This window comes from Gavia stellata, chromosome 2 (genome assembly GCF_030936135.1).
Source record: "Gavia stellata isolate bGavSte3 chromosome 2, bGavSte3.hap2, whole genome shotgun sequence".
Lineage (NCBI taxonomy): Eukaryota > Metazoa > Chordata > Aves > Gaviiformes > Gaviidae > Gavia > Gavia stellata.
The window spans coordinates 69,907-91,260 of record NC_082595.1 but is presented as its reverse complement, the minus strand read 5'-3'; the positions used below and the strand labels follow the sequence as shown (position 1 = coordinate 91,260).

General features: G+C 36.3%; 1 protein-coding gene across 1 annotated transcript in view; it reads left to right on the top strand.

Moving 5' to 3' along the window:
* EPRS1 (glutamyl-prolyl-tRNA synthetase 1) overlaps positions 1-20,393 on the top strand; it is a 41,020-nt gene extending 20,627 nt beyond the window's left edge. Inside the window, exons 14-32 of the mRNA XM_059834062.1 lie at positions 838-974; positions 1,720-1,927; positions 2,366-2,478; positions 3,096-3,238; positions 3,363-3,691; positions 6,584-6,814; positions 7,142-7,407; positions 8,550-8,601; positions 9,366-9,575; positions 9,734-9,806; positions 10,604-10,683; positions 11,020-11,121; positions 11,794-11,949; positions 12,068-12,265; positions 12,627-12,800; positions 15,230-15,390; positions 16,290-16,368; positions 19,686-19,750; positions 20,023-20,393. Coding sequence (XP_059690045.1) covers positions 838-974; positions 1,720-1,927; positions 2,366-2,478; positions 3,096-3,238; positions 3,363-3,691; positions 6,584-6,814; positions 7,142-7,407; positions 8,550-8,601; positions 9,366-9,575; positions 9,734-9,806; positions 10,604-10,683; positions 11,020-11,121; positions 11,794-11,949; positions 12,068-12,265; positions 12,627-12,800; positions 15,230-15,390; positions 16,290-16,368; positions 19,686-19,750; positions 20,023-20,173 — 2,928 coding nt within the window. The 3' untranslated portion in view covers positions 20,174-20,393. The remainder of the gene's footprint in view (positions 1-837; positions 975-1,719; positions 1,928-2,365; positions 2,479-3,095; positions 3,239-3,362; positions 3,692-6,583; positions 6,815-7,141; positions 7,408-8,549; positions 8,602-9,365; positions 9,576-9,733; positions 9,807-10,603; positions 10,684-11,019; positions 11,122-11,793; positions 11,950-12,067; positions 12,266-12,626; positions 12,801-15,229; positions 15,391-16,289; positions 16,369-19,685; positions 19,751-20,022) is intronic.
* Positions 20,394-21,354: the final 961 nt, after the last annotated feature.

Below are 21,354 nucleotides of genomic sequence, written 5' to 3'. Positions count from 1 at the left end.
TTTATTTGTGTTTATTTTGTTGCTCTGAGTGTTCCTGTAGCCATTTCTTGTAACTGAGAGGTGGATGTCTAGTTTGCCCTTTTCGCTGTGGCAGATAAACAAGGAAAGAGGTTTTGAGCAGATGCATATGAGAATTGTGTCTCTTTAAAAGTCAAGAAGTCTGAAGTTCAGTCAGATGCAAGCCAGCATATTAAAACACTGATATTAAATATGCTGCCTCCAGTATATAATGAAGTAAGTACTGACCAGAAGAAACAAATTAGAAACTCTGGGTCGACTGAAGAAGTCTGAACTCCCAGCTGTCTGCCTTTTTAGGAAAAAAAAAAAAAAGCTTATCTCCATTGCTGAGATGCTTTAAAGCTGAGTATTTTTAGTGTTACAACTGACGTAAAAATCTATGCAGCTGAGAGAAGCTCCACATTTGTTTCCATATTAACTATATAAAAAAGCAAAAATGAGAGTTATGAAATTATTTTTGAAGGGAATTTGCATAGCAAAATAGAAACTTGAGAAAAACTTACTTAGTTTTTACCTGTAAGATCTTAAAAATGTATGGACCTTAAGGAAACAGGGTATGCTATCAATTGTGTTGGAGCTAGTATTTAATAGAAGATAGGATTTTTTGAATGTGCTGTCAGAGGAACGCATACAACACTCGTGAACGAGAAACCTGAGAGTGTTGCGGAAGAATACTATAGCTTTGTGTTACTGTTATTGTCCATCTTCTATCTTCATCTGTCTTCTGTCATAAATAAAGCAGTGTTTTGGCACTGCATTAACTTTAGTCAGCTTATATAATAACAATCTCTCCTTTGAAATTAAAATCATTATTCACAGAACGCCGATGTTGGGTTGAAACCTGTGTGGTATGGTTCCAGAGTTCTGATTGAGGGTGCAGATGCAGAGACCCTGACAGAGGGAGAGGTGGTTACATTCATAAATTGGGGCAATATTATCATCACCAAATTAAACAGGTAACCTGTTTACTGGGAGTTGAAATTAATTTCTGCTTTTCAGCTTTTTGTTGATTGTTTTTGTTTTTTTTTAATAGGTAGCTTGTAACAGTAAAATACTAATGGTTGTCCCTATATGTCCATTCTGTGATTCTGTATTTAGATATCTACTTTGAAATACGCCACAAACTGCATTTTAGCATAGAGCGTATTTTACTATAGATTCAGGTCTGAAATCACCATTCAGTCCTGATGCTGCATGTCCCTCTCATCCAGCGTTCTCCACGTTTCTACGGTAAATATTACCACTGTGAAACAGCTTTTTTCAGACAAAAAAAAAAACCCAACACCTGGAATTTTCGTAACTTTCACCCTGCAACAAATACTGCTTTTGCATACTAAAAAAGTAAACCTGTCACAGTTTTAATTGCAGAACTGTTGAGGTGGGGAAGGAGACCATTAATGTCATCATAGTATCTTTGAAATGGTTGTGTTGAGACAGTGGCAGAATGGGGTGAGCTGGGATAGAGAACGTAAATATGTAGAGATTTTTTTCCCCATGTTCTTTACTCTCTCTTGATATTTAAGAAATCAGAATTAAAGGAGAACTTCAACAGGAGTGAATACACTCTTTCACTTCCTATGTCTCCTACACTTCAAAAATGAATTCTGAACATTTGTTTTTCATGAATCTGTTGCTGGTCTGTAGTATGAAATGAGAACTAATAATTCAGGCTTTACTCTTATCATTTCTGTTTTCCCATAGAAATTCAAGTGGAAGAATTGTGTCCATTGACGCCAAGTTGAACTTAGAGAATAAGGACTTCAAAAAAACGACTAAGATCACTTGGTTAGCAGAAACGCCACACGCTCCACTCATCCCAACTGTCTGTGTTAATTATGAGCATCTGATCACTAAGCCAGTTCTAGGTAAAGATGAAGATTTCAAGCAATATATCAACCGAAACAGCAAGGTGAGTTATCTTTTCGTCTCCTTTATTCCACAAAGCTTAACGTTTGGAGGCTTTTTTTTTGCCATCACTATTTCTAGTTACTCTTTTTTTAACGTAAAGATTTCATTTGTCAAACAAGTAAATCATGTGCTGGTGTATCTAGTTTCCATGTTTCCATTTAACCTCTCATAATTTCAAAATTAAAATTTGACTCATGTTTTTTCTCAGGCTTTACCTGGCTTTTACACATCTGGGACCAATAGTTTGAGTTTTTGTCTTGATACATTCTTATGATATGGCATGTTCTTGCTAGTACTTGTTCTCCCATCCCTGCAATTAACTAACATTTCAACGCTTCCAAAATCGGAAAATCACCACTATCCTTCTACAGCTCTACTGTATTTCTTACTATTTCTTGTGCTCTGTTAGATTTAGACTGATTTCTTTTAACACTTGCAGCAAGAAGAACTGATGTTAGGTGATCCTTGCCTTAGGGAGTTAAAAAAAGGGGACATCATACAACTTCAGAGGAGAGGATTCTTTATTTGTGATCAGCCCTATGAGCCAGTGAGGTAAGCTACCCAAGAATGGCCTAAGCAGATGTCACAGAATTTGCTTTAGCTTGCTGTGTTTTAATGTTTTCACACATGCATTAGCAAGAGTAATGTTGCCTGCAAATATTTTCCCCTTTACCATAACCTTTCTGTGGAATATTTCTGTGGACTGGCATGGCTTTTAGCTTGTACATTCCTACCTCTTCAAACTGTCTAAGCCAAGCACATGGCACTTTTGGTGCACCCCAGCTAACTTGGACTTAGTAAAGAGATCATGGTTTTCTTGTGATTCTAAGTATATAAATTAAGGAACAATGTTACGGAATAAAACAGGCATTTGCCCAATTAGAGTGTGCACATAATATTTAATTGTAACAGTTCTTTAGCAAGCTACCAAACATCTAAATTACACTGCATTTCAGCATAATATTATAACATAAAGAAAACTTGTACGTAACAGGAATCAGTGCAGATCCACAGTTATGTAAATTTGGGTAACTACAGTTGTGTACAGAGATAAACATGCAGTTGTGCCAGAGCATCTTGTAGAAAGAGTAAAACAGTTGTCTCAATAAACGTTTCATATGTATCTTGTATTTCCTTTATCCTTGTGTTTTCTGTAAATCCTTCTATAGTCCTTACAGCTGTAAAGATGCCCCGTGCATTTTGATTTACATCCCTGATGGACACACTAAGGAAATGCCAACATCTGGGTCAAAAGAGAAGACCAAAGCTGAAACTGCAAAGAAAGAGGTGAACATGTGTTTTAGAAAAGTGCCATAAAATGTATTACTGTATACGTATTACTGTACAAGATTATCATGCTGAATACTTGGCTTTTTTTTTGTTTTTTAAGGCTAATTCAGCTGTAAAAGGAAAATCTCCACTTGTTGCTGATACCTCTACTCCAACCTGTACTGTATCTGAAGGTCACCTGGTCATTTACAACAGGGTGTCTGCACAGGGTGATATAGTTCGTGACTTGAAAGCTAAAAAGGCATCAAAGGAAGATATTGATAAAGCTGTGAAACAGTTGCTGGCCTTGAAAGCAGAGTACAAAGAGAAGACGGGCCAGGAATACAAGCCTGGAAATCCACCAGTAACTGTAACTGAACCGTGTGTGTCTTCAAAGCTTGGGACCTCTGGTACCCTGGACAGCAAAGCTCTGTATGATAAAGTAGCAGAGCAAGGAGAAGTAGTCCGAAAACTGAAAGCTGAGAAAGCACCTAAGGTGGCTGATTAAACTAATATTTTTTTTGGGGGGGTTTGCATAGCCCATTTTCCTCTGTCTGTGGAGGTGAATGGGTGCTTATGGTTCCATGTTTTCATAGTGATCATCATTTGGACTGGGCTCTGTTCTGTCAAGACTTGTGTTTTCCAATACTTATCTTTTAGCTAGATATGTATGACAAAGTTTGTGTTAATACTCATAAAGCTGCAAGTAAATTCCTATATTTCTTAGACTGCTGTTCTGAAATGTGGACAGGATTCACCCCACAGCATGAGTTGATTAAGTATCCAAATCTGGTCCTTGGGATTGAAATGTTCTGCAGTATTTATTTATTTATTTAAATATGGTCAAATTATGTGACTTCTTAGGATTGACTTGTTGCTATTTAGACGTAGACCTTAAAACCAAAACAAAACCAAAACACAGAAAGGAAAAAAGAAAGTAAAGATCCAAATGCTACAGATATTTTTGAAACCTCTTCCTATCTGGAGTTGAGCACAGAAAACATAGCTACTAGTAGCTGTTTTCTTTCTTTTCTTTTTAATGCAGAGCAAGAAAAGATTAAAAATAACACACTTTGCCTGGTGCTTAAGTACTGTTCGTAACAGTGTCTTGGTGGCACCATAAAATCTGAATAAATGGGAAGATCTAAACTAATTTATTGTTACAATTTTATTTAGGACTATTTGGGTTGTTTATTCCTTAACAGGAGTTACTTTGTTAAAGTAGGAAAATAGTAGAGAACTTCTCTGAACAACTCCCCTAAATAGTTAAATGGAATAGTTGCGCATAAACTGCAGATCTTTTCGTAGAAGTATTTAAGGTGCACTTCAGAGTCTTATGTCTCTATGTCTTTGTTCCTCCCTCTTTCTGCCCCTTCCTTTCTCTTTCAGGATGAGATAGGTGCTGCTGTGGAAGTGCTTCTATCCCTAAAGGCAGAATATAAACAACAGACAGGCCAGGAGTACAAACCCGGAAGCCCACCTGTGGTCTTTGTCCCTGCTCAGTCTTCTCCTGTTTCTACTCTTCCATCCCCATGTCCAGTAGACAGCAAATCTCTATACAACAAAGTAGCTGAACAAGGCGAAATGGTCCGCAAACTTAAATCGGAGAAAGCTTCAAAGGTGTAATAGCAGTGAATACTTCTGAGTGGAACAATATTTTCAGTGTAGACTAAAACCTAATTACAGGTTTTGTGAAACTTGAGGAACAAAATATAAGCAAGTACTTTCAAATTCCATTAAGTGCTTTCCCAAATTCTCTTAAGCTGATGTGGCTGACTTCATGAGTCTAGTGCATGGAAAACCTGGAAAATAAACAAGTTCTTTTTTTAGTGATACAAGATAAGTGAAGCAGAACATAGGCAGTAACTTGAAAAAAGGGTTGTAACTTGAAAGCTAGAATAGCAATAATAAATTTGGTAGTAATTTGATAGTGGCTGGGGAATCATTCTTTATTCAGAATCTGAGTATTTGCTCCCATTCTCCAGTGTACAAAGTCATGGACTGCTGTTAATTGCAGGGAACTAAGCCGCCTAAATGGGAAGCTTTCATGGCACAGAAATCAGCCCTTAGATGTACTGCCTGATTAGGTCCTTTGATGTGCAACTCGTAGGTATTGTGGCTAAAAAGTTTTACCACAGAACTCAGTAATGACAACTTACACTAACAAGTTAGCTCTAGAAGTTTTATTACAACAGCTATGTTAGTGCCATTCTAGTAAAGGTTATGTTATCTTAGTTACTGTGTTGCATCTCTGTTGTTTCTGTCTTTATCTGCAACTGCTGTTTTTCCTTTCTTGCTTCAGGAACAAATAGATGAGGCTGTGAAAATTCTTTTAAATCTAAAAGCAGAATATAAACAAAAGACAGGTGAAGAGTACAAGCCTGGAAATCCACCTTCAGCTCCTCCTTGTATACCTTCTACTATACTTCCATCTTCTGAATGCTGCAGTAACTTGGCACCCTGTAGTTTAGTGGATGGCAAAGCACTTTATGATAATGTAGCTGAACAAGGGGAAGTGGTACGCAGACTCAAAGCAGAGAAAGCTTCCAAGGTATAATAGTAAATAGAGAGTAAGCAATTGTAATTCTTACCACGTTTTGCCACTGGGGGGAAATCTTTCACCAAGTAATGATCAAACAGTGTACTGAACTCCCTTATGTCCTGTTCATAGCTTAGCCATCAAACTTGCATGGTCCGGTAATGCCACACAAGACTATTCTGATGCTGGATACTTTCTTGACTCTGAGTTATAAATTCTAAATTCCACTGGTGTAGGAAGTCAAACTTAACCTCTCACATCTAGATGAATAGGCACAAGCATGGCAGGTGTCAACCCTGCAGAGGTTTTTAACGTGTTTTGCTTTTTCTTGCTGTGTTTGCGACAAGTGAAGATAAAAGTATCTAGTGTACTGCAAAAATAGCAAGACTTTTCAAAACTTGACAAATTCAGTGATGGTTGTGGAAAAGAACACGAGACAAACATATACGTTTTCAGGAGCTGCGGGTTTTTTCTGCCTGTATTTCTACCTTGGAGAATTGGTTTTGGTGTTGGATTGGGTTTTTTGGGGGGTTTTTGGTTGGTTTTTTTTTTTTTTTGAAAAGCCCTTTTCTAAAACTGTTTATTATATTTTTCAGCGTCTATTGTGCTGCAATTATTAGCAGGTTGTAGCTGGCCACGTGGGCTAGGGGAACATTCTGGTATAATGTGACAGCTCTCAAACATACTCCTGTTGCTTGGGCAAGAGCTATTACTTGAGTTCTCCCCTAATTATGAAGCACTGTTTATTGCTAGATGGAAATTTCATTTTCTTAGCCTGAAAATCAATGCTTCACGTCAGTTCTTTCTTTAATTCTCACCTGTACATCTTGCTATTTGTCCTCCATATAGGATGAAATAGATGAAGCAGTAAAACTCCTTCTTTCTCTAAAAGCTGACTACAAGGAAAAGACTGGGCAGGACTACAAGCCAGGGCATCCACCAGTAGCTCAAGGTGCTTTGCCCCAAGCATCAAATGCAGTACCCAGTGGTCCAGACACAGCCGAAGCTAAAGCCCTGTTTAGCAAAGTAGCTCATCAAGGAGATGAAGTTAGGAAATTGAAATCAGAAAAAGCAGAAAAGGTAAAAACATACTGTAATATAAAAATGTAATATATGTATTTAAATCCAAAAATCTTTTTTAAATTCAGTGTGATTATGGGAATTAGAAATGTACATTTAGAATAGGCAGCGTTTGAATTCTGAAATCTGAAATGTACTTTTAAAATTATTCCTGTCAGATATGGTCCTTAAAATGTTAACGCATTTAAGTATTGGCTTTTGCAGATTTTTTTCCCCTCAACACTGTGTGGATGTCCACAATGCTATACATAGATTGTTTGGGGTTTTTTTTGATAGAGCCATTTTATTCCCGTGATTTCTGTATGAATTTATTTTTTGTTTTTCAAGGAAAAGATAGATGCAGCTGTTAAGGAACTTCTTCAGCTGAAGGCCCAGTATAAGTCTGTTGCAGGAGTTGACTATAAACCAATTTCTGCTAGTAGCGCTGATGACAAAGACAAGAAAAAGAAAGAGAAAGAGAACAAGTCTGAAAAGCAGAGTAAGCAACAGAAGCAAAATGATGGCCCAAAAAAAGAACCTTTGCAAGGACAGAGTGGTAATGAGCTCTCCTCAAATGGATCAGGAGAGGGTCAAGGCCCTAAGAAACAAACCAGGTAAAGATGCGACCTTTTCCTAGAAACCTCAACTGTTCACCGCTGTTCAGATTTAGTTTTACAGGTTTCTCATTTCACTCGAAAGCATGGACATTTGCAAAATAACTGTGTTCATTTTCATATTTAGGATCAAGCCAAAAGCAAGTTACCAAAGTTTATTTAGTGTCAGTTGTTCTCAGGAAAATGCTACCTAGCCTCTAGAAAGCATAAAGCACTGTGCATGCTCTGTTACTGTGGGTACTGTTACTATCATTGAGAACTTGCTATGCTTTGTTATTTGCTTCTGCAAAGGTACTGCTGTATCTTGCTCAGTATAAACCCTGGAGGAAAAAGACCCCTTATGCTTATTTCATTGTACCAGGGTTTCCAAAATATTTACTGCAAGTACCATGAGAAGTATGTAGCCCAACCCAGAGCAAGGTACTGCTGTTGTTGATGGTGGAACCTCTCCACTGTTGATTGCTGCGCATGCCCTCTCCTGCTCCCACCCTGAAAGTTTAGAAGTCTTTCCACAGCATGCATTATGCAGCACTATTTATTCCCTATTTCAGATACATAAATCACGTTAGAGACAGAGATGTGGTTATTTTGTATAGAAATTATGCCAGAAAAATGCATTTTTTGCCCTTAAAACTTCTCTGTTGGTAGAGATATAAAAACTTTACTTTTGTCTGCTGTCATTTGAGTCTGGTGAGTTTAGCCTTCTTTAGAATCTTGTAGTTTATCTTGATTTTGGTGGTAGGGTCAGTTTTCTGTCCTGAACAGTTTGACTGACGTTCACATTAATGGTGAATTCAAGTTGCATATGTTTCCTGAAATTGTAGCCACTGGCCAGGTAAGAAATTTTTAAAATTAAGAGTAAGACAGCTTACACACAGGTCTGGCTAGTCTTAGGTTCTTATTGGACATGCTTGGGTTTTTTAATGCATCATTATGAGTTTCTTTGCAACCATGGTGAGAACTGGAAGGGTTCAAACCATAGAAAAGAAACAGAGCTGTTTTTATGAAATACTCTTATTAGCCAAGGTAAGGCTAACAGCCCCCCCCCCCCCCCCCCCCAAGAAAAAAAAGAAAAAAGGTTAGGATAAATTTCACTGCTAAATGCTGTACAGCACATATCTAGTTCTTTTCTAATATCGTAGGCTGGGTCTAGAAGCTAAAAAAGAAGAAAATCTTGCAGACTGGTTCTCTCAGGTAAGTGCACATCAGTTTGAATTAAAGAATTATTTCATTCTCTTATAAATCAAAATCTGTTTTGGTTTTATATCTTATCTTGTATTTTTTTTTTTTATTGTTTTGGTTTTTTAAATACCATTTCACCCTCCCCCCCATATATATATGATTTTCTTAATTAATGTATGAATTCCTCTCTCATTGAGAGTACAAAACTTCAGTGAAGTGAGAGGAATTTCGCAGGCTTGGGAGTTTTATTTCACCTCAAGATGACGTATAACAAAAGTTAGTACCTGTTCATACGGAATGAGTTTGCTAGCTCATGAGGTTCAAAACAACCAGAGTAGAGATGATTAGTTTAGATTAGCCTACTTATGAAAGATTGTAAATAGATATCAGTGTTGTACATTGCCTCTCACTAGTATAATTTTTGCATATATCCTAAGGAATAAAAATATTTTCTGATGGAAGCCAGAGACATTCCTTATAAAAGTTCAGTTTGTTGGCTCCTGGAAATTAGCTACTGTCTCTTACTTGGATTCATGAAATTCAGTTTTAGTTAAGTGTTTACATTATTCAGATCTATTATTAAATTTAATGTTCCTGCTTAACTTTCTCTGATTATAGGTAACAAAAGCAATCTCAAAGCATATCTTTCCTAACTTTTTGAGCACAAAGACTTTTAAATAGGAGACTTTTCTTGAATTGCATGCCACACGCGTGAATTACTGAATGTTCTTTGTGTATGAAATTGAAACTTCAGTATCTGAATAATCTTTTGAAAGGTGATCACAAAATCAGAGATGATTGAGTACTATGATGTGAGTGGCTGTTACGTTCTTCGTCCTTGGGCTTATGCTATTTGGGAAGCTATCAAGAACTTCTTCGATGCAGAGATCAAGAAACTTGGAGTAGAAAACTGTTACTTCCCCATGTTTGTGTCCCAGGCTGCCCTGGAGAAAGAGAAGACTCATATTGCTGATTTTGCTCCTGAGGTACACTTCAAAACATTATTTTAATCTGAGTACAAGAAAACCCAACCACTTAGTTTGCAGCTGAGTATGAAAGTAAGGGGTTTTTTTCAAACATGTTTTGTTTAATTTTGTTTTGTGTCCCCCTCCCTTTTTTTTCCCCTCTTTCTTTCTTCCTTTAGGTTGCTTGGGTCACAAGATCCGGGAAAACAGATCTGGCTGAACCGATTGCTGTACGTCCCACAAGTGAAACAGGTAGACCTCTTTTCATGCAGTTTGGCTGTAAAGAAAACAGTTACAGGTATAGTGTAGCTGATAGACAAGCATCACTTTTCAAAAGTGGAAAACCATTTTTTAGAATGTTTTCTATAACTCCTTATCAAAATTTTCTAAATTTGCTGCTACTTTTAGCAAATGGCACAACACTGTATGTTCTCTTAAATGGGCTTTTCTAGGAAATGTACACTCTACGAATTTTTCCATTAATATCCTGAAGACTGACTTGCTTTGACTGAAAAACATGTTTGGTTGTTTGTTGTATATTGTTTATAGGAAAATTTCTTCATCTCATAATTCATTTCAGTTTTGCATGTACTTTGACTATAGCTGTGAAAGTAGCTTTTGCTAAAATTTCCGCTGAGTAATTAAAAAAAAAACATTTTAAGAACTAAGGCTGGATGAATTTTTAATTGAGTCAGGTATGGTATAGCATCCTGAAATCTCGAGGTCAGTGAATTTTTATTTGTGAACCTAGGTGTATTTACATACTCCAAGCCAGTGACTCAAACATAGTGTCATTAGTTATTAAGCTTTGGATTGTACTTTGACCAGCAGCAAGCAAGGTATTTTGCAGAGACACAGGACAAAGTGAAAGTATTCCTTTCAGTGAAAATATTCTATGTTAATAAGACAAAAAATGGGTTTTAAAGAGAATTCAGCATAAAAGCATAGTTCTCACAGGAGAGAATGTTAAGCTTACATGTAGCAAAAAGAAAGGTTTGGCATAAACTGGCTGTATTGTGCAGACACCCAAAGCTGCTCTCTTTTTACAGTCATGTATCCTGCCTATGCAAAGTGGGTGCAGTCACACAGGGATCTTCCTATCAAGCTTAATCAGTGGTGCAATGTTGTGGTATGTACACGATTTCTGAGTAACTACTGTATCGTAAGTGCAGTGCAGGACAATTATTCTATGTGGATATGGCATGATGATACTCATCACGGCATGTATTTCATGGCAAAAGTATGAATGTGGTTTATGTGATTTGTTTTTGTCACTGTTTTTATAAGACATACTTTTTCAATGTATATTGTTGATTATATTGTTTAATTAGAAATCTGTGAATAGTTGAGTTTTTATCTTTTATTAAGAATTTTCTAATACTTATTTGTAAATATTATTTTTAACAATAATTTGACACTTCAGTGTTAACCATGGTGTTCAATTTTTTTTATTTCCCCCCTGCAGCGTTGGGAGTTCAAACACCCCCAACCTTTCCTTCGCACTCGTGAGTTCCTTTGGCAAGAAGGTCACACAGCATTTGCGACATACGAAGAAGCAGCAGAAGAGGTAAAAAACAAATGTGCTGGTGCCTTTGCTTTCAGAAAGTTACCTTACTCCATAGCAACACAGACAAATCTTCTTAATAGGATCTGGTAGAAATCTGTCTCCTTTTCTTTGGAAGCCCTCATGAAAAATGCCATCCATTTTTTTTTTTTTTTCCTCAGATGTAACCCATGTCTGAGGCTTTAGTCTCTTCAAACAATATGGGGAGTTTGAAGAGTGTGATATATAAAGAATGCTTTCCTTAAAAGTTATTTTCCTTAAAAATCCTTAAAAATCTGTTTTCCTTAAAAATGTAAATAATGCGTTCACATGTTAACTGCTAGAAATTTTAACACTTCCTTTGCCCAAAACACAGATGTTTCATTGAGTATCATGGCATATCTTTACTTAGGAGATGTTCAGACTTCTAGGTAAAAACTAGAAGTCAATATAGCCATTGGACTGGCATTTCTGCAGTGACTCTTCTTGTCTTCTGTCATGGTTTATAGTTGTTGCTATTTGATTCATAGAAAATAACAGCCAAAGTTTAAAGCAATTGAAGAAATCTGGTTTTTTAATCACAATCTTGAGAAAGTGTTAAATATTTAAGATTTTAGACTCTGGCATATAAAAATATTCCATGATTTAGCAAACACAAAATACTGAGTAATTCTTAAGACAGTATGTTCATCATAGGTGATGCAGATACTTGATCTGTATGCTCAAGTGTATGAAGATCTCCTAGCAATACCTGTTGTGAAAGGAAGGAAGACAGAGAAGGAGAAATTCGCTGGGGGTGATTATACAACCACTGTAGAGGCATTTATATCTGCCAGTGGAAGAGCTATCCAGGTATTTATCCATTAGAAGAATATTTTTTCAGTAAATACAGTAAGATGAAAGCCTTAAACTGATCCTTGATGGACTTAACTTTCCATTGAGTAGAATTTTCTGTGTGCAACTATTTCAGGGAGCAACATCACATCATCTAGGGCAGAATTTCTCAAAGATGTTTGAAATTGTGTTTGAAGATCCGAAGAAACCAGGAGAAAAACAGTTTGCTTATCAGAATTCCTGGGGCATTACAACTCGAACTATTGGTGTAATGACAATGATTCATGGAGATAACATGGGATTGGTGCTCCCACCTCGAGTAGCCTGTGTTCAGGTGTGTAAAAATGCCTTAAACTACCATTTTGTTTCCTTTCCTGTCTTGGAATTCATGAGCGTTTCATATTGGGCACCTGGAAGACTTAACGTAGGATAGGAGCTGTCTGATTACAGAGCATGCTGTATAAAGTTAATGCCAATCATTAGGGTACTTGTGGTGCATAAGCTTCCTTCAATAGTCCATCTATTTAAAATAGTTTTATCTGTATCATTTGGATGAAAAGGGAAATGTATCCTTTACTTCTGAGAACTTGAAAGAAATGACTGGGATATAGGGCCACAAGATTGTTTTTAAGTTTTTATAATAACTAGGAGCTAATTTTCTTATAGCATAAAGTACATGTCATGTTATATTGCAGGTTGTAATTATACCCTGTGGTATCACAAATTCCCTTTCTGAAGAGGACAAAGAGGCTTTATTGAAGAAATGTAATGAATATCGTAATAGGCTGCTTAGCGTTCATATCCGTGTACGGGCTGACTTAAGAGACAACTATTCACCTGGTTGGAAGTTCAACCACTGGGAACTTAAGGTACATTTCTTTCCAGGAGGTGTTTTAAAACTTATATGTGGGGTATGTATTAGGCATGTTATGCATGCCTTGTATTCTGAAGGCAAATATTTTCTCTAAATGAAGAATTGCTGCCTGGTAATCAGTGATCACTTTCATTAATAAATGAAGAAAAGATGGTTTCTGAGACTTGCTCTGTTTGCTAGGATTTGCATGTCACTAGCGATTTTTGAACTTCCAAGTCTCCACTTCATGTACCTAGAAAATGAAAATAATAGTACAAATTACTTGCATGTTTAAAAATTTGTACTAATACCTAAGTGTCTCTAGGGTCACAACAGTGCCTTCCTTGCACACAGTGGAACAGAGAAGATAAACCTGTACAGCATCAACAAAGAAAGGAACAATTTTTTTTTTGTTCAAAATTACCATATTCCCCTCATATAGTAGTTGAGAGGAACAGTTATGCTTCATGAAGTAGGAGAGGCTTTTGTAAAACAAAAATAGTGAACAGAATGAAACAATGGTAATTAGAAATTGAATAATTTATTGAGTGATGTTATGGGATCATATTTTTGTTCTGAATTTGAAATTAGTTTCAATATGTTAATCTTCAATTGAAGACCAAAAGGGTTGTCAAGCATTGGAACAGACTGCCCAGGGAAGTGGTGGAGTCACCATCCCTGGAGGTATTTAAAAGACATGTGGATGAGGTGCTTAGGGACCTGGCTTAGTGGCGCACTTGGCAGCGTTAGGTTAATGGTTGGACTCGGTGATCTTAAAGGTCCTTTCCAACCTAAATGATTCTATGACAGAAGCTCCCTGAGTTATTGAAAATTCCCATCGTGTCCAAGTTCTCTTTCCTTTGTGTAACCTTACATTTTTTTAACATGGAGCTCTAATACCATGAATCTATGTTGGAAGACTTTTTAGATAAAATTAGGTTTATCAAGGAGGCACAGCATGGGGCAAACTTGATATTTTTTATAAAATCTGCTAATGTGTCCAGCATAATATGTAAACTGCATCTTCAGGCTAATTGTAGGTAAAGTACACTCATTTTATTGAGTACTGATAAGGAATTTCGTAAGGTAAAAAATACAAGGGTACTGGAGTAAGAAGAACAAGGAAGAACAGGAAAGTATTTTGCCTTGTGTACTTTTCAGCTTAGCAGATTTCTGATGTTACCTCCAAAAAGAGCCAAGTCATTAGTACTTATTTTATAATGTCTGGTATTATTAGTTCCATTGCTCGCTCTTAGGAAGTCTTCCTACATGACCATTAGGCATCCTTCTTTCACTGGAAAGTAGTATTACAATTAGAAATGCTAGATACTTTCCAATGAGCCTTAATTAAGGAGACAGCTTTTTTTGTATGCCATAAACTAGAATGTTTGTTTAGTTTAAATTGTTTGTTAACAACAGTTTTGAATAGCTTTTTATGTAGCTTTGCAGTAGGAGTAGGTTATTTCACCCTTCAGACAGATTTTACTATATTATTCATCTTTTTAGCATAAATAACCGGGGGGGGGGGGGGGGGGGGGGCCGGATAGGTATAGGGAATCATTTGGAAGCTGTGAACTTGAAGAGATTCCAGAGCACAAAATGTGTAGGAAGCTTGGGTAAATGTCTTTGATTCTCCTGTTCACCTGTTGAACACAGTAGAATGTTTTTAGCTTTTTAACTTACTGATTAGATTTCCCACCAACACCAAAATGCATTCACACTTAGTCTCTTCATTGCCCATGAAAGAATGTGTACAGCTTGGGACACATGTTAGCAGTATATAGATAAAATAAGTTAGACTCAGTAGACTCTTAACTGACTAGTAAAATGGAAACTCTTTTTGTCTGATGGTATATGGGAGATGAGAAATTACATGGTTCTTATCACCAAAGTTTATGAAGCATAAAAGCTTTACATATATAAAGCAACTGTTTGTAGTCAAATATTCTATGCAATTAATGTTGATGTTAGGGCTATACTTAACAGAATATTTGCTATTTGCTGTTCGTACAGTTGAAAGTGTTCTGTGAAAACAATTTAAAGGTATTATTGGATGAACTAGAACATTAAAATGACTATAGAAGTCTTAATAATTCAGACTTCAAAAATCTAATTTGCACTATCTGGGATAACTGTCTTAGTGTAGTTTCCGTTGTGCTTTAACTGTCTTAGTATTACTTGCATGTTGGCACAGATGCAGTCTCCAAGCTAGTGAAGCAACATTGAAGCAAGGTGTAATGCCCAAGTGAAGAGAGTGTGGATGGGAGACAGAAATACATAAAAGCAGTGGAATATATGCTGATTTTTTTTTTGAAGAAACTTAAATGTGTAAAGTTTTCCATATTAAGACTGGGCTTTAGAACAACAACAACAAAATATATATAGAGAAAGTGAACTCTTCTAGAATTACTTATTCATTGTAACTCCTAACTTTTTTTAATGAAGGGTGTTCCAGTCAGGGTTGAAGTGGGACCACGAGACATGAAGAGCCAACAGTTTGTAGCTGTTAGAAGAGACACAGGACAGAAGCTGACCTTTTCTGAACATGAGGCAGAAGATAGGCTGAAGCAGGTTTTGGAGGAGATCCATGCTAACCTTTACAACAGGTAAATTGAGAGGTACAGTAAACGGCTGTGCTAATCACAGATGCACTTTACCTGTCAGGTCACATACAGTGATAGAAGTTTCCTATTGTGCTCATGAAACGGAATGTTAAAGGTTGTGAACTTACTTTAAAAAATACTTCTGTGAATTCATGTAAAGTATTAATAAACAAATACACCGTAAATAGTTCATGGGATAATAACGCACAGGTTTCTTTCCTGAAAGATGCTTTTGGTAGGGAGTTTTGAAAGATACAAAGTTGTCCAAGAAACTTCAGTAGTTGAAGTTCTATGTTCAGAAGTGTATTTTAAGACCCTATGTCCTATTGACTTTCATAGTATTCTTTTCTTATAATCAATCAAATGCTTTTGGAACTGTTATTTGCACTTAACTGCATATGCCAAATCCCTTGCATGTCCGTCATGGCAAATTGTTGTTTGTAAGGACACCAAGAAAGAACATACTGCTGATCCAGCACCATGGCAGATGAGTTTTCCTACTTTCTTCTGTGGTGATCAAAGTTGCTTACAAGCAGAATATTTTTACCTAGTTACAAAGCAATTTGCTATTTAGATTTAGAACATAATTGAAAAATAAAAATCTACATTATAGTACTTACCTGTTTCTATCTACAGCTGGTCCGTGTTGAACTAACATGCACAACAGTGTGAATTAACATGGTGCAGCAACCCGTTGGCAATGAATCAAAATTTTGTCTCTTTGGGGGCAGAAGTGGTATAAAGACATAACCTGATCAGGAAGATTTGAATGAATATATAGCTTCTCTTCATGTAACTTTCTGTTTTGGCTGACTCTGAAACCTTAGTTCATTTGGGCAGTGAGGTTATGTGCATAAATCTGCCCTGACTGAATGTTTTTTTTTTTTTTTTCCTTTTCTTAGAGCTTCTGAGGACCTAAAAAGTCATATGGTGGTGGCCAATACTATGGAGGACTTTCAAAAAGAGCTTGATTCAGGAAAGGTAAGGAAATTTACTTCGTTCTATCCTGGTAAGTACCTTCACACACTTTCTGTCCCTTGCAAATAATCAGGGGCTAGAAATTTCAAAGCTTATCTATAAATACTGTTGTGGTTTTTATGGAACTCTCCTCTTACCAGCAGATGAAGCCTCTCCTGTAGAGCTGCACAAAAATTAATTAGCTTTCCCAAAATTTGTGAAAAATGTTGCTTTCTTATTTTGCTAAAATAACGTATTTACTAAATACAGTGTTTCAGGCTAACACCATTCAAAATTTAGTCCTATGCTAGAGGTGACAGGGTATCTTGAAGTGACTTAGAATGCTGCAGTTTGGTGATTTGTATTTAAAAGGTTACATTTTTATCAGAAAGTGCTTTTTAGAGAGATTAATGTAAAAATTTTATTCAGATTAAGATAAACTTACTGTCCTTATTCTAATGCAAACAGTGAAAAACACTTGTCAAATCTCATAATGGGCTGCAAGTAAGAGTTTAAAGTACATGCTATTTACGTCAAAGAAGTTTTGCCTTTATGACCTGAGTAGAAGCCATTGGGTTCATTGAGAATTACTGCAAGTCAGAAACCTCCTTGGGTTGATAGTAAGAATAACGCATAATGTGGATGATTGAGCTCTACTGATACAGAGATCTGTGAAAAATTTGAAGTTCTGACAAAGTTTTTGAAGTTTAGGTGAGAGATTAAGTCTTCAGTAGAGAACTGAGCTGCTGCTTCTTTTTCAGAGATCCACTGACAGAAGTTCTTAACCCTGAAATTCTGTCACAAACCTCAGCTTGTGAAATTGTTCATATATTTAGATTAATGTGTTCGAGGAGTAGGATCCCCAGGATCAGTCATTAAGGCTGTGTGTTTTATAAAGAGAGATCAGGGGTTTTTTTGTGTACCAATTAGATCTATGCTGAAAATTTCAAAATTTCTGATGGAAAATGCACAAGTGCCAAGAATTCACAGTACTTTTGTTAACTTCAGAAATAGTTTTAAGTTATTCTTGGTCAGGCTTGACCTTCCATCACACTCTTTTCTTGCATTTCTATTGTACTTGAATTCAATTTATAACAAGATTTAAAGGAATAATTATGAACTTCAGAGGAGGGACTGATTTAGCATGCTTATGAAGTTGAGGATAGAGAGTTTTTAGACATTTGTGCATAGGCTCTAGAACAGTAGTACTGCCTTATTTTCCTCTACAAAACTAAATACAAGTGTGAAATATTATGTTTCCAAACAGTTTTGTGCTCTTCCTACTGATTGCAAAGTATCATTTCCTTGGTGCAAGTGTCTCTAAAGCATCTGATGATTCTGGTAGTAGATTTAAAAAACAAAAAATCTTTAGTCTTTGCTTAACAAATAATTGTGCTCTGCATAGATGTTCAACTAGTACTTCTGCTCTCATGTATTGTGATTTCACTTCTGAATTAAACAAGCACTCTGAAACTATGCTTGACTGTCTTCAAGACAAAGAAACAGTCAAGGAAGACATAAGCTCCTAAAAAAATCTTAAGAGATGCAGTGAACTTGTATGTAAAAATAAACTGAAGTGGAGAGTCAAGCTCATTCCAAGAGCAGGAATGCAATGTGAAGCTAATTCTGTATTAGTACGTGCACATAAATTATTATCCTTTAATTTTACTGAAATGCTATAGAACCCCCTTTCTTCTGCTCCTGCTGCAGAGGTTCCAAATGACACCCTCTGCCTATGGAGAGGGTAAAATGCCTGGTCTTCAATGTCCAACACTCACTGTTGTGTACAGCTAGATTCTAGAGAGGAACAAGAGAATTGAACGTTTGTATTACGTTTAGAACTCTAATATAATCTAGTTTATAATGTAGTTAAACTTGGAAACGCGGACAAATATTTTTACATTCCAAGTTGGATACTTGCACCATTTTGGTACTTAGGTTATATAAGTTTATCATAATAGGCATATCTGCATTGGAAAAAAAAAATGTATGTCATTTTACGATTGTTTCACTCTCTACCTATATATGTTGTACGGACAAAATTTTATAGCATATGTATTCTGTAATTTCTTGAAATTGCACTGTGTTAGCGCTAACTACTGTTTAAGAAGAAGATTTGTAAGCTGAAGTACTACTTAATTCCTGTTGCTGTTTTCCCCTTACTATAATTGCAGTGTAGACTATTAGCTCTTTAAAAATGTGGACTGCTTCTGTGTTCTTTTAAGTTGCCTGCAAAGTTTAGCTGGAACTCCAAGAATAGTTGCACAGGTATTTAAACAAAGTTTCATTTAACTAACAAAAGATTAATGCAAGAACAGTATAGTAGAGTGGTAATAGTTCGTTTTTTTCAGTTGCAAGAAAGCGAAGCTATAAAGTGAATTCTAATAAAGTTGTGTTCCAGTTCAAGGCAAATGGAGAATTTTGCACTGAGAACATAAATTTGATGGAAGAAAGCCACAGATCCTTTTTCACAGTTTAGATAGAATTGAAATGTCTATGAAGGCTGAATTTAGTAGCTGTTGTTGCCCTCAGCTATTAGCATTACATGAGAGTTCAATGTGTGTAGCGGGTGTCGTTTTAATAGTAATCCTATTTTTCAGTAGTAAAGAGAATTTTCACTGTGAAAAGTCCCATTAAAAATGAAATAAAATATCAGTAAAATGGAATATAAAACAGATTTGCTACGATAGCTAAGAGTAGTACTGAGAAGAGAGTATGAAATTATTTCAACTTTACTTTCTCAATTTTCTTCAGTTAAGCTAACTGAAGGGAACAGCAGGAAAATACACACCGCTTCCCCCTGCCCCCAAGAAAAATGTGCTGCTGGCGATTCTGTTTTTTTAAAATCTGTATGTCCTTGTCTTGTTCAGAAAATATGGAAATTCATTGTAATGGAATTAAAATGGAAACTTCATTAGGAAAGCACTATCTTGCAGTATGTAAGTAAGCATTTGTTCTGCAGCTTGAAAGATTTAAACTTTTCCTGAAAAACAGAGTATTTCAGGAGAAAACAGTATTTATACTTTCCACAGAAGGAAGATATATTGGGTTAAAAAAAAAATAAAAATAAAATCAGCTCCTTGACTTGATTTAAATGCTGCTTTGGTTTTGTGTAGGTTTTTCCATGCTGCACTATGGAGATGATTGTGTTTATCTATTTCTCTGATGAGAAAGAGCTATTAAAATTTAATTGTAGCAATTGGAACTTTTCCCACTTTAAGTGTATATGAGATCTTAAGGTTTAGGAATCTTCCAGAGACAGGGATGATTTTTTTAGATGTATAACTGGTTTTTTTTTTTTTTCTTTTTTTCCTCTCCCCCCACCTCCTCCCCCGCTTCAGATTGTACAAATCCCTTTTTGTGGGGAAATTGAGTGTGAGGATTGGATCAAGAAGACTACTGCCAGGTAAAATACAACTGAACTGGAGAGTATCTACCAAGATCAAAATCAAAACATTCTGAGTATAAAATAGGAATGTAAGATGCCTCTGGGTATAACACTGATGTACAATCCTCACCCTTGACTCTTGCTGTCCTGCATAATTCCATATATTTGCTCCCTTCGTTCTGAAACTTTCAGACTAACTCTAGTGCTTTTGAGATTTTATGTGTAATACACTTTATTGCACCTCTATTTTTAAATAGAAGTATTTATTTATGAATACGCTTTTATTTCAGGGATCAAGATCTTGAGCCTGGCGCCCCCTCCATGGGAGCAAAAAGCCTCTGCATACCTTTTCAGCCTCTCCGTGAACTACAGTGTGGGGCAAGATGCATTTGCGGCAAAAACCCTGCCAAGTTTTACACCCTATTTGGTCGTAGTTACTAAATTACTAGTGAAAGCACCTTCTCCTTTATCTGTGAATTGAACTTTTTTTAATAAGACTTAAATAGCCCCCAAACTTAATCAGTTTTGCGACTTTTTAAATGATTCAAAAAACAAAGCCATAAACCATAAACCCCCCCAATTGTCAGTCTTAGGCTAGCAGTAATTCACAGACTTTTCTGTAAACATCTCTAATAATAAACATGTATTGTGAGCTGTAATATGCTTTGGTTGTTTTTTCTGTGTTGCTCAGTGGGGAGAATAGGTATTCTTCGCTCATGTCTTTTTTCCATTTTGGTGCATATATTTTCTTGTACACTGAGAAAAAATGCCTGAAAGATTGGAGAGAATGTCATAAACATTCTACAGTACAGTTTAGTGTGCCGACATAAACTTTATAGATAAAACATCTGCTTTTAATTTTGCCTTCAAATTTTTCAATTTTCCATATAGACTTGCTGCTAACTTGTAGGCATGGTAAATGCTACCCTTTTTCAAAACTCCCTCTGGAGCCAGGTGTTTCAAGGAATATTTTCACCCCATCGTAAAACAAGTTTGCAAGGCTGTCTTAGATTAAATGCCACATTGTTAGCAAGGTGCAGGTGAATGCCATTTCTTGCAGATATTTTGCAAAGCCCTGTTTCTCTTATCTTACAAACTGGCATTTTATGGCTGTCTCACAGTGACACTGCAATGAGTAATGCAAAGGCATCTGAAGAGAGGTATTTTCAGTGCTAAAGATTGTAGGATGTGGTCAGCCTTCCTAGTCAGAATTTTGAATATTAAATTGGACCAGTGGTCTGTCCAGTTTGGGATCATGCACCTTGTGATAGTACCCCAATTTTTCAGAGAAAAGTGCAAAAATGATTAAGTATTTGGATCAGCTTGTTCAGAATGCTTGAGCACTTGGAAATTCTCTGTAATATTCCGTGGATGATGATTAGTCCTGAAGGGTTTGCTTCAGTTGCATCTTGAAGTCATCTATCTTGCATTCATCTGTCTAGATATTTTCTCACCATGTAGACAAAGTCTCGGGGGTAGTAATGAGCAGAGGATTTGGGGAATGGTAAGTCAATGCATGGCATTCATCTTTCGTTTTCAGTTGACATACCAGAAGAGTTGGCCCTTAAGGTCTTTTTATCCTGATATGCTGTCTCTAACACTAATTGGAATTACACTGTGTA